Source organism: Rhipicephalus microplus, chromosome 1 (assembly GCF_043290135.1).
Source record: "Rhipicephalus microplus isolate Deutch F79 chromosome 1, USDA_Rmic, whole genome shotgun sequence".
Lineage (NCBI taxonomy): Eukaryota > Metazoa > Arthropoda > Arachnida > Ixodida > Ixodidae > Rhipicephalus > Rhipicephalus microplus.
The window spans coordinates 256,903,690-256,916,442 of record NC_134700.1 but is presented as its reverse complement, the minus strand read 5'-3'; the positions used below and the strand labels follow the sequence as shown (position 1 = coordinate 256,916,442).

The 12,753-nt window shown below is 48.9% G+C and overlaps 1 protein-coding gene across 1 annotated transcript; it reads left to right on the top strand.

Annotated features, from left to right (window-relative positions):
- Positions 1–520: 520 nt before the first annotated feature.
- On the top strand, positions 521–11,643 carry LOC142767237 (uncharacterized). The gene is made up of 5 exons (XM_075868515.1): positions 521–640; positions 2,375–2,906; positions 9,736–9,820; positions 10,522–10,662; positions 11,480–11,643. The coding sequence occupies exons 2-5, from the start codon at positions 2,391–2,393 to the stop codon at positions 11,641–11,643; spliced, it is 906 nt and encodes a 301-aa protein (XP_075724630.1). The 5' UTR covers positions 521–640; positions 2,375–2,390.
- The last annotated feature ends 1,110 nt before the right edge of the window (positions 11,644–12,753 follow it).

The window sequence follows — 12,753 nt, the reverse complement described above, 5'->3', positions numbered from 1 at the left end:
TTCTTGCTATACCTCAATGTGTTTCTTGAAATGCACATGTTTCATTCTTTCACGTTTTTTGTCCACCAGGTGCTATTCCGGCTATTCAGAACTTCGAGTGCTTCCACCTTTATGTCCAGGTATTTTTCTCAGGATACCACCTGGCCAGGCTATAGAGTCTACCGCAGCTCACTATTTTTTTTTTCCATTGCGACATATGCTTGCCTTTGAAGCATAATGTTTCATGCCTGCATGACAAAATATGGGCTGGACAAATGGTCCGCGAAACTGCATAGAAGGTAGGCCTTTCGATTCCGACGTGGAAGCGAAGCACTTCGCACTGACATGAGCACTCCAGGACTTCAGTAACGTTTCCAGTCCAGTATATTCCGGACTCAATCATTGTGCAAGTTTGTTTGGCACCGCATTCCCCATGGTGTCGCATTCAAGGCTGATCATATCGAGTGGGTGTTTGCCACAGAATATGAAGCCACAACCATCATCATTCTTTAGCCTTCATTCCTGAGATCGAACGAGGAAAGGCACCGTGTCAAGGCGTCGCTTCTGTCGACATCGACTACGACTATTGGGCTCGCGGAGCTTATTGCGTCCTGTGTTATTATCCAAGCGTCGAGTCTCTGGTCTACTTTCAGGTGAATCTGTAAGGCCATCTTGTTTTCTACTCACTAATTCTTAGCGCACTGTCTGGTATTACTCCACGTATCTTTATGAGGTTCAATTTTCATTCGATTGGTGGATACCCGAGTTAGCCGAAAAGTTATTTTTATCAAGTAATGCTTTCTCCAACGGTGAACAAAGTTCCTGTTTACCCTTTTGAAAGCAGGAGGAGGGGAGTGGCTTTAGCTTATCAATATAGAATCCTCGTTCCAAATATTTTTTTCTTAATGAAGAAGTATTCAAAGAAAAAATGCCACCTGCACTGTCAGTGTGGTCACTACTTTCAAGTCTATGCAAGTATGAAAGAAAATATAGTATTGAAGTGCACCAGGCATTACATAGCACGTAAGTAATGACAGCGAATATCGATTATTGCTGATTTCATTACAAGTATAAAGGCCTTTTCAGAGCTTCTCACAAAACATGCAACCTAAGTACTGTAGACCGCGAGGTAAATGCAACTTGAAAAAGAAAAAAAAACTCCCTTTTACGCAAAACTTCGTTGCACCAAATAAAATAAGGACATAAGTAATTATGGTAATACGAAAATAAAATTGCTTAGTTGTTTTGTTGCAAAAGAAATAGTGGCTTGACTTCGAATATTGCGGCTTCTATCGTGCAACATATCTGTTTGGGTAGAAAATATTTCTCAAAACTGTTGCACAGTATTTGTATTCAAAATAGCGCTGCAGAATTGTAAATGCGCATGGTTATCTCTTTAGGTAATGTATGCATCATCGCACACTAGTACCATGTCAGTATATCTACTATTTTTCGTGCGGTATCATTGCATGCGGCACTTACATCTGCGACCATTCTTTAGTAGCATCATCACTGAAAGTGTAAGGTTGGAAGAAAAAAAAAATGCGGTCAGCAATCGTCCGCTTTGTGCAAGTGCAATTACTGTGTTTCAACCACATGAACAAAGCTGGGTTGGGGGGGGGGGGGGGTAATGCGGCTGCAAGTTCCATCTGGTACGGCTGGTTCTTGTGATTGATTCTCGCGGATTGAGGCACTAAGCTGACATCTAGAGAGCATAAACACAACAGAGTAGCTGATGATGTCAAAACAGACCAAATGCATGATTTAACTTATTGGATTGTTTAAAACAGGCATTTAAAATTGTCTTTAAATTAACTTTTACATTTGTTTAACGTTTCGTGTAACCGTCAAAGCATGTGGCAATTGCAGTTCCGGTTTCACATACCATGAGTATTTCATACATCTGCGTTTCCGAACTTAAGTGAGTGTAGCGACCATTTCTAGACATTTTTATTTGCGTGAGATTCGTTCACTGCGAGTACACTGTGCTTATGATTGCACTGCTGACGTTCACAAAAGGACGCCTACCTAGGATTAATGACAACTCAGTCAATTTAATGCCGGTGATCACTATGGCTTCATAAACTCTTGTCTGCTTGTAATCCGCAATCCGTAGGTTTTTCTGCTGATGTAGCATGCCAGTATTCAATCGGAAACTTCCTCTGCTTTCACTGCGTGGAGTGCAGGTAGAGGCTCTAACAATAATGTCTGGCGCTCCAGCGCTTTAGGCATAGCGCGATGTAAAAGACACCTCAGCAGTAAGGAGCAGCCATTTTGCTTCCCAATAGGTGAGGGTTGAACAGTGCTGGTGTCGCAAGCGGAAAATGTGTAAAACGTATGCGCAAATGCACCAGGACTGCAGTGTTACTTTCTGTTTCAATTGTATTTTCTCTAGACATAGAGCACACGATATGGCTTCCAATGGCAAAGATTCTACGGGAAAGTCAACCTCTATAACACACCAGGCAGAACTAACCGAAAGATCGCAACAAAAGCAGCCACATCCGAAGGACCACCAGCATAAGGGGCACCCAAAACATCATCAGCATCACAATCCTCAACACCGACTTGATCAACCTGAGCAACTGGAAGAGCGTCATCGTCAAGCGCCGCAACAGTCGCACCACGGGCCTCAACAACAGCCTCAGCTGAGGCCTGAAGAACAGCACCAAGAACAGCGACAACAGAAACAAGAGCAGCAGCCACCACCAAAGCACGCTCAACAGCATTCTTCGCAACTGCAGCAAGAGCCACGAGAGGTGCAACCTCGGCAGCTGCATAAGCAACTTCCACGCAGCTGCCTGAAGCGCGCATCCTCAGAGAAACACCTCACAGTGACGGACGCTCTACAATCGGGCCACACAACAGCTACCAGTTCTATGAGCCAGCGAGACAGGAAGAGAAGCCACCCAATTGGAGGAACTAGGGTGAGCCGAATTTCTTGAAACTTAATTGGTTTATTACTATAGCATGAAAGTGAAACTATAGGTATACACAGACGAGCTCGTCTTCGTTATTCAGTCGTCCGTCTCGGTGGAAAAGTGGTAGTGGCGGTCTGCTGACCCGCGGAGGTGGCTGGTCTTATTCCGGCCACATTGGGCGCATTTTGATAGAGGCGAAGTGCTGCAGGCTCATGTGCTGTGCGATGTCGGCATACGTTAAGTAACATCAGATGGTCGAAATTGCCGGAGCCATCCGCTACAGTGTCCCTCATAATCATATTGAGGTCTAGAAACTCGATAACTCGAATATTATTGTTCATTGTGCCGTCGTAGATATAAGCATAAATGTCAGCAGTACTCACGGCTTGAAACACGACACTGAAAGCGCGTGGCCGCTCATACTGTACAAGAGCTACCCGAGTGCACCAGTGGTGGCAAACTTTTGATACTCTTGCGTTGTGATACAGCTCAAAGAGAGACCGTTCTCTGAGCATAATGATTGCGTCCGGAGGCCAGTGACCGGTTCGAGGGCTTACCGCAGGGCCCGCTGGCACTGCGATACGGAACACACACACGTGTGTGTGTAGGCTTACACACACCTGTACGCACGCACCGATAACTTCTAATGGCACTTGACTGATGAGAACACGACGCTATTCAGAGTGCACATAATAATGTGGCGTTTACCAATCCGAAACCACCACATGATTATGAGAGACGCCGTAGTGGAGGGTTCCATAAATTTCGACCACCTATAGAGTTCATTAATGTACCAAAATCTGAGCACACAGGCCTACAGCAGTTTAGCCTCAATCGAAAATACAGCCACCGCAGCTGGAATTCACTCCCGTCACCTTCGGGTTAGCAGCCGAGCGCCATAACACTAAAGACTGCCGCGGTGAAGCATACATATATAGCACACAGACACAGGTCTTCGATACCCCAGTTGCTTTAGACTAAAACAGCTGTTTTCTTGATAATGTAACTGATGACAATTTCGTGCAACAGTCACGTGCTTCCATCATTCTTGGCCTCAGTTACCGCGAACTGCCACAGAGTTTCATGTGTAAATACCACCGTATTTTTTTTTCTTTTTTTTTTTTTTATTGGCGCTAGTATGCCCTACGGCATCAGTTAAATAAAAAGGAAAAGTTTTGTTTCCTGTATGAAGGCCAGGAGTTGTCGATGCAGTGGACCGTGCGTCCAGCGCGTCAAGTCAGGTGGTCGGCCGGGGTGGTGGTGAAGGCCGCGTAGGTGGCGAGTGCGAGCCTGGTGAAGGCCCGGGCAGGTTCCCAATAGGTGATCAAGCGTTGCCTCTGTGGCTGGGGCAACGCAGAATGGGCACGTCGTTGGGGGAGGCTGTGCACCAGATGTCCATGTAGCCCGGATTGCAGGAGTCAAGGCGGCGCCCACACGAATCCTCCTGAGCGCAACCTCCTCTCGGCGAGTTAAGCCGCCGGGAAGGTCAGATCCACGCGGAGGAATGAGAGCACGCGTGGAGCGCCGGAGGGTTTCTTTGTGCACAAGCAAGCTGTCCTTCGGGGACAAACGAAGTAGAGGCAGCGGGTGTTGAACAGTCGCTGGATGGCAAGCGGCATCTGCTTCCACTTGAGCCGGTGCAGACCGGCGGGTCCACAGAACGCGGACAGGACAGGCACATGAGTGGATCAGTCGGTGTATATCGGAGGCTATATCGATGGAGCTGGTCACTTTTCGCAGCTCTCGAACTGCCTGCGTGGAGTCCGTATATACAAGCAATTTATCGTGTGACAAAGAATCCATTTTGGATATCATAACTGTTAACCCGTCCCGTATAGCAGTGAGCTCCGCTAATACGGATGGGAACGGTGCCTCTGTTACGTAAGAGCAGATATGTTGGATTTCAGGTTGCGCGGGGCATACGAGACTGGTGTGCAGAACGCAATTATCGGTAGCTGCGTCTACGTATACCGCTAGTGAGTTCTCGGTGGTAGTGACGATGCCCTCCTGCGCCGCTTGTCGGGTGGATTGTCGCAGGCGGGTCAGTGGTCGGTTGTCACTGGCCTGTGCCTTGAGCCATGGTGGAACTTCTGCCACGGGTGCGTCAGGCTGTGGCAGCGTTGAACCATAGTAGTGAGCTAGAGCTGCCGCCGCAGGAACAGCTTGACTCTTTAGGTAGCGAGCGACTCGACGCTGGTGTACAATTTCGTCGATGGTGTTGAGCTGCGCTTCCGCCTGGAGGGTCGTGATAGGTGTCATACGGGGAAGGCATGTAATCGCCCTCATGGAATCTCGGTTGGCGGTTTCGAGCAAGTCCCAGTCTCTCAAAGTCAGTCGTTGAAACTGAGCTTGATAAACGAGCCGAGGTTGTAGGATTGATCGCACCAAGATACGGGCCATTCGAGAACAGGCACCCCCCGTCTTTTGAGAGATGCGACGAATGAGATGGAGGGTATTAGCACTCTTCCGGCGAGCAGAGCGAACCCACGCATTCGCAGAGCCAGATGCGTCCAATTCGACCCCGAGCACACGTATAGTGGATACAGGGGTGAGGGTATGGCCATTTAGGCTCAAACATATCGGCGTCTGCAGGAGGCGACGGCGACCTCGTCTGTTGGTGATAGACATGAATGCAGTCTTCGTGGCAGATAGTGTCAGTCCTATGCGCGCACACCAGTCCGACGCCTTGTCGAGAGCACTCTGGAGTGCCTCCTGCTGGCGTTGAAGGTCTGGATGTAGTGTCCACACAGTCAAATCATCGGCATACAGGAGGAAGAAGGCATCTGGAATGCGTGCTAGTTGCCACGCGAGGGGCAACAGGGCAATATTGAAGAGTATCGGGGCTAGAACCGAGCCCTGCGGTACACCCCGCTTCATTACAAAGTGTCCGGTTCGTTCCTTGCCTACTCTGATGCAGAAGGTACGGTGTGCCAGAAAAGACTCCACAAAGTCGCAGACGCGAGGCGGAAGTTGAAGCCATTGCATTATGTGATTGATCGCAGAGTGGCTGACGTTGTCGTAGGCCTTATGAACGTCCATGGCGAGAAGGGTTCGAATGCTGCTTGATCTTCTTCCCACAAGCACCATGGACGTCAAATGATCTAGGCCATCTTCCGTGCCCAGGTGCGGTCGAAAGCCAATCTGGGCCGGATGGTACCAGGCGTGCTTTTCCAGCCACCAGGAGATGCGCGACGCCAACATGCGTTCAAGAAGCTTGCACAACGTACACGTTAGAGCAATCGGCCGAAGATTAGAGAGGCTGTTCGGGTGCTTTCCCGGCTTAGGTATCGGCACAACTTCGGCATGCTTCCACGATTCAGGCAGCCCTCCGGTCGTCCAGACTGCGTTAAGCGTGTCCAGCAGCCACTGCAGTGCAGGGCCATCCATGTTCTTGAACACTTCATAGGAGATCCCATCTGGTCCTGGTGCCTTGCGTACTTTTGCCTGGTCAATTGCTGCCTGGAGCTCCGCCATCGTGTATGGCGCTTGCATGCCTTCGATGTCCGACGGACTGGGAGTCACGCCAACCTCCGGAGGCAGGTTACACGGACAGTCGAATTGTGGTGGGGCCAGGTTGTAGGCCGGGAAGAAAGCCTTAACTATTTCTGGAGCGAACTGGCTTGGCGTGCATCCAGAAGACAGACACGCACTGGCCGCTGGGTCCGGCGTACGGGCGCCTAGTTCCATACTCCGGAACGTTCGCCATATTGAGGCGGTTGAAGACGATGGACCGAGTGACGCACACCAGTCCATCCACCGTTCGCGGGCGAGACGCTTCTCGCAGCGACGCGCCGCAGCGGTGAGTCTGTTGAGGTTATCACGAAGCTCAGCGGCTGCCGGATCTCGGTTTAAGGCCAGCTCTGCACGACGGCGTGCTGCCCACAGACGCAGAAGATGTAAATTTGGATGTGGTCGGTTCTCCTCTACCCAGCTTGACTGCGTGGCGGCTTGTACAGCTCTGGTTAACACCTGCAATGGATCAGACGATGTATCAGCAATCGAGTCGTTCAGTTCATTGCGGAATAAGTCCCAGTTGGTTGTGTAGCATCGACGTCGGAGGCGGCGCTGGTTATACGCGGCCAAACCAATTTTCAACGGATGGTGATCACTCCCCCAGCAGTCTGGTTCTAGGTCCCACGAAACGTCACACATGCCCAACCACCACGAGAGATCGGGCGCATAAGGTGGAGCACAGGGATGATCCCACCGACGTGTAGAAGTAGCCGGGGCATTCAGAAGGACAAAGTGCGCGTCTGTAAATGTGTCTAGCACGATGTTGCCTCTAGCACTGGAAGAAGGGTAGCCCCACGACTGATGAGGTGCATTGAAGTCTCCCCCAACTAGTACTGGGCACCCAGGATAGGTTTGACGCAGGTGAGCCAGCCACCCCAAACGCAGTCGGGGAGCGCTGCCACTATACGGACGCACGTAAACTGAAACCACAATCACGTCAGTACGCGGAAGTCTAACGAGCACTGCCACCACTTCTTGCCACTGGTTACACCACTGCAGCAGGGGAACCTGCGTTTGAGGATATGTAGTCACAACATACACTGCAGCCTTGCCTGGAGGTCCCAACGCATTGGTGCAGCGTCGATCAGGGATGGTTGGGGAATCATACGCAGTGAATCCAGGGATGCGTGGAAGCGAATTCGTTTCTTGTAGAAGCAGGCACCAAGCGGGGAGCTTCCCCAGCGCAAGGCGATAGCGAAGCTCACCAACTTTATTTGCAAGTCCCCGGCAGTTCCACTGCAGGACACAGTGGTGGCGCGTTGCTTTCAAAGGAGTGGTCATTGCGGTGGAAGGTTGGCGAGCACCACCTTTGAAAGCTCTTGCAGTTGCCGGGCAACAAAGTGGAGGAGCTCTGCCGGAGTCATCTTGACTGGTGCTGACGCGCTTGCGCAGGATAATTCAGGCACAGAAGCAGCGTACGGCACGTCTGTACCGCGCATCGCAGTTGGTCCAGCGGGTCGAGCGAGATGGGTTCTGCGTTGAGCGAGGCGCTTGACTTCCATTTGGAGCTGCTGTATCTGTTGGTCAAGCTTCGCCAGATCGTCTGTACCCGTAACGCTCAATTTAGGCGTATTCGCAGGCTGCTGAACACGTTTTTTGCCCCGCTTGACGGCGTCGCTGTACGTGGGGACTTCATAGCAAGCATTTTCAGGTTCTACCAACGCTGGTGTGTCCTCTTCGGAGGGGGACAACAGTTCAAACCGGTTGCTAGTCGGAATGTCGGCGTCCCTTTCTTCTTGTGTCACCGAACGCTGGCGGCGCTTGCGTTGGCGACGGGCTTTGAGAGCCTTCTGTTTAACTGGACAATCTTTGGACGTTATTTCATGATCGTCCGTTTGGCAGAGCCCACATTTGTACGTGCGCGTCTCGACGGACTCCATGGAGGTGTCTGCGGGTTGGGGACAAGAATCTCGCATGTGACCGGTACGAAAACACCGATAGCAGTGTACCACACCGGGCTTGTACACATGAAATTTCAGGATGCATCCATAGTACGTAATGCGGCTTGGTGGCGTTCGAGGCCCTTGGAGAGTGACAAGGCACGTGCGTCCACGGCCCATATAACGAGCTGTTACAATCTTGTGTGTGGAGCAGGTCAAAGCAGTGATAAGGCCCTCCGGCGATTCCCCTGGGTCAACCCCAGAGACCACATACCGACGCAAGTCCGAGCCGGAACTCAAGTACGCTTGCACCTGTACAGTACAATCAGCTGTGACTGGCAGAGTTTGCAGGTGGGTGAGGCGGTCAACGTCTGCTAGCGAACGCACCCATACGGATACGCTGTTGGTGGGATGGTGAATGGAGAAACCTTGAAACGCGGTGGTTTTGAGGCAGGTGTCGAAGGCTGACTGAAGGAGGCGATTTGACAATTTTGATACATCGAAGCACTCACGAGGTTTTACGACGACTTTGTACTTAGACTCGGTGCCAGGCGAGGCGACAGCTGCCGGAGAGGGGCACTCCCGCTTGCTTGCCGGTGTGGCTGAAGCAGACAAATCATCTATTCCCATTTGTGAGTCAGCCACGCGTTTCGCACTGCGTTTCGGAGCGGATGATGGTTGTGATGGCTGCGTCTTAAGCTCCGCTGCAGCCATCGTTACTGGTTCACATGAAGAACACGGGAGCGTTGCCGCTGCCAGATGCAACCGGCGAGACGCCGGAACTGTCCTGGCGAGCGTCCCACGCACAATGTTGAAGTGAACGGCACCAAGGGTGGTTAGTCCAGGTCGTCGATGGTGTCCGGAAGAAGAGTGCTTGGGGGCGACCCCACGGCCTCGTCCAGGGCGTCCGGCAGGTCTGTCCTTAGCCGGTGGGGCCAGAGAGCTGGGCGGCGTTGCGTTGAGCCAGGGCGCAGAGAGTGGGGGAACGCCGGTGGGGCGATGGTCGCGCGAGCCGATGCTTTCAGCCGATCTTCACGGAGCCGTCGAAACGCGTCCGCTCTCGTCGGCAGCTCAGCTGCGTCTCGTCTTTTTTTTTTTTTTTTTTTTTTCTTTTCTTGGATTAATTTTTCTTCGCAATGTGGTTTGTGCGTGTCTCACTTATAGTGACTTTCTTGTGACATCGCTTATGGCTGTCGTCGTCTAAGCGCCTTTCACTGAATAAGCACGCTCAGTTTTATATCCTAGCGTCGAATGCCGAGAGCACTATGAGTGAGAGCCCTCTGGCCTCTCGGTATAGTTAGTTTCTTGCCTGCATAAATAATGCATCCTACCTGTACTCACTGTCATAATGTGTGTTATTATACAGCACAACAAGAATTACGCCAGCATCATGGCTGAAAGCATGGAAATGCTCACAGTGGTACTTGACGATGTTTATGCAGGAAGGTGCGGCTACCAGTGTCAGTGCAGTGACAGATGACGCAGGAATGAAGCAACAGACAAAAGAACGGAAACTGGACGTTTGTCGTACGTAACTGTATCACTCATATGATCAAGAAGGCTTATAAAATATTGAATTCGTTGAAGTTTTCTTGTTTAACCTATTTAATTTGCCCATTGTAAAAAAAAACTATAGTCTTATTTTCACTAATTGACATTGTAACGCAGCCATTATAACTCTAGTCTTTTAAGTGTGTTCTTGCATATTTATTTTGACCTGAGAAAAGTATATTGTTCATACGCCATTTCTTTAAATAGCTTCTTCGATGGTTTATTATAAACATGCGTCATTCTTGTGCGTGCCTGCTTGTGTTCAAAAGGTAATCACGACATTTAGAGTTTAGCACGGAAGCGTACGCCGTAAAGGCGTAGCATGAATCTCGGTAATAGTAATAAGTAATAGGTAAATGAGTAATAAGTGAAAATGCCTAAGTAATAAGTCTATACCAGAACTGATGCTGACTTGCAACTGGCTGAGGAGAGTCTGAAACAGGGTGCTCAGACGGAATTATTTTCAGAAATCTACCAGTACTGCCTCACAGGTAAACGTACACTGTGTTTAGAACACCCGGTACTTATTGCGAATGACCTACTCACTTTATATCTGGTTTACTACCCCCTGCCATATTCGAAATTGTTTGCCGCATGTTTTTCATGCATGCCTTTTAAAATTATTGGTTTCGATAGCATACCGTTATCGAAAATGCCACCTCTATGGTGTATCGCAGCTGTGCACAACCCTCCACCAGTCGATGTCTACTACGCCGGTTCTGGATTTCCGTTGTGTACATGCAAAAAAAGGCCCACTTGGTTTGACCTTTTTCTTGGAAGATCAGCGGTCAAGAAGGCTGAGTCAGAAGACAGTAAAGGTGAATACACATCATCCACTGCAGACCCAACAACGCGGTTAGAGCTTGGTTCATATAAATGGTTTCTGGAAAGCATTTTAGTAGCGCTTTGAAAGCGCGACAAGTAAGATTGTGGGAATTTCCCAAATTTGTAGTTCAAGTATACAATTTGTTTTTTTAGCCGTATTTAATAAATGGCTCACCCTCCCGCATCAAGAAGTATATTTCTTTCCGTGTTGGTAAAGATACCACAGAACCTACTGTCGTTTTGGAGTATGAGCGCCGATGTATGTACTGTACATGTCAAATGACACCCGAACATCGGCAAGCCTTCACGATAGTACATTTCACACCGTCCAGTTGGTATACCATTGACACGAACGAGCATTTTGTTCAGCATCTCTGCGCATATATGCATGCCTGTTCATGGAGATAAGCAAACGGCACGCACTCTACTATGCTGGAGGTCTGCCACTGTTTGGGTTTCATTTGACGCTGACAATACGTGGAAGTTGCTCTGAATGATTTGTGGGAAAGGCGCGCTACTGTTAAGAAGATAATAAAAGAATTAAAGTGCACCCACCTGTGCTTACACCTGCAACTATAAACGTGTAAATGTTTGCCTAATCTTGATGCTGGACATATTGACCAGTCAGGCTGGCCATACAAACGCCAACTTATGAAGTGAAAGATTTGTTATTTTAGTCTCTAACGTGTTGCTTTATGAACTTCATTTTCCAATGGCACTCTCCCACTTTGCGAGTTTTGTTATGCAGTCTTCTTTATACCAGGAAAGGCGGAATGTCGATTCTTGCTAGGCTTCGTTTGCTACTCGCAGGTTTCCTCCACGGAGACAGCTGCACGTCTATCGAGGCATTGCAGAAGGCTAACTGGGCTGAGACTAGCGAAGTCGCATCGAAGAAGCTGCGAGGCTTGTTCAGAAGATTCCACAGCACAGAAGACACTAGCACGCAGAGTGACGTCCTACCGTCCACAGCGTAAATGTGCTTTCACTAATGCTCTTCGGTCTAGAAACGCAGCAGTAAATGACTTAACTTGAAAAAGGTACGACTTATGTTACATAATAATTGTGTGCAGCACAATACTAAATGTGCAGAAGGCGCATCATGTACCGACAGGCACGAGTCGTTCGTTTTGCGTGCTAATGCAACTCTGAGAAAACACACCATGATTGATTTGTGGGGTTTAACGTCCCAAAACGACCATATGATTATGAGAGACGCCGTAGTGGAGGGCTCCGGTAATTTTGACCACCTGGGGTTCTTTAACGTGCGCCCAAATCTGAGCACACGGGCCTACAACATTTTGAGAAAACACACCATGGGGCTAGTTATTTTTATAGGTTTAATGAAGCATTGTGCCGAAAATTCAGGAATAAAAAAATTGACCTCGTATCTGCATGTTTCACGGCAAGTATTCTCGAAAGACGATATTCTTGCGTGTGGAAAGGGTAAACAAAACGTTTATTTGATGTTCGGCGCCAGAAAATTGTTGAATTGTATTCTGGAAGCGCTGCGTCTCGATCCGTGCAGCGAAGGCGAACGAGCGTTAGACATGAGCGCCATCTGGCAGTTATCTTCGAAAACGAAGGAAGGCGTGCGCGCACACGGAGAAAGATGCGTGCCTGTCTTAGAGGCAATAATACAGCGCAAAGTGAAGGGCAGGTGCCACCACCGTATTGTCTTAGCAATGCGTTGGAAACACTTGCCTTTTAAACGCGAAGCATAACTTAGCGAACTTCGGCGACTTTGAGCGTATCTATCTATCTATCTATCTATCTATCTATCCATCTATCTATCTATCTATCCATCTATCTATCTATCTATCTATCTATCTATCTATCTATCTATCTATCTATCTATCTATCTATCTATCTATCTATCTATCTATCTATCTATCTAGCCGCCAACAACATTAGTTCACCTGGCCATTTCAATAATGGTATGAATACCGAACTTGGTATGTCATAAAATGACTATATGAAGAATATATTTGACTAGTCATAACATGAACATAGTGACAATATGTCATGAATGTCATGATTCACATTTCATGGTTCTCGAGCTATTGCGGTGGTTTTGCTCACATGGA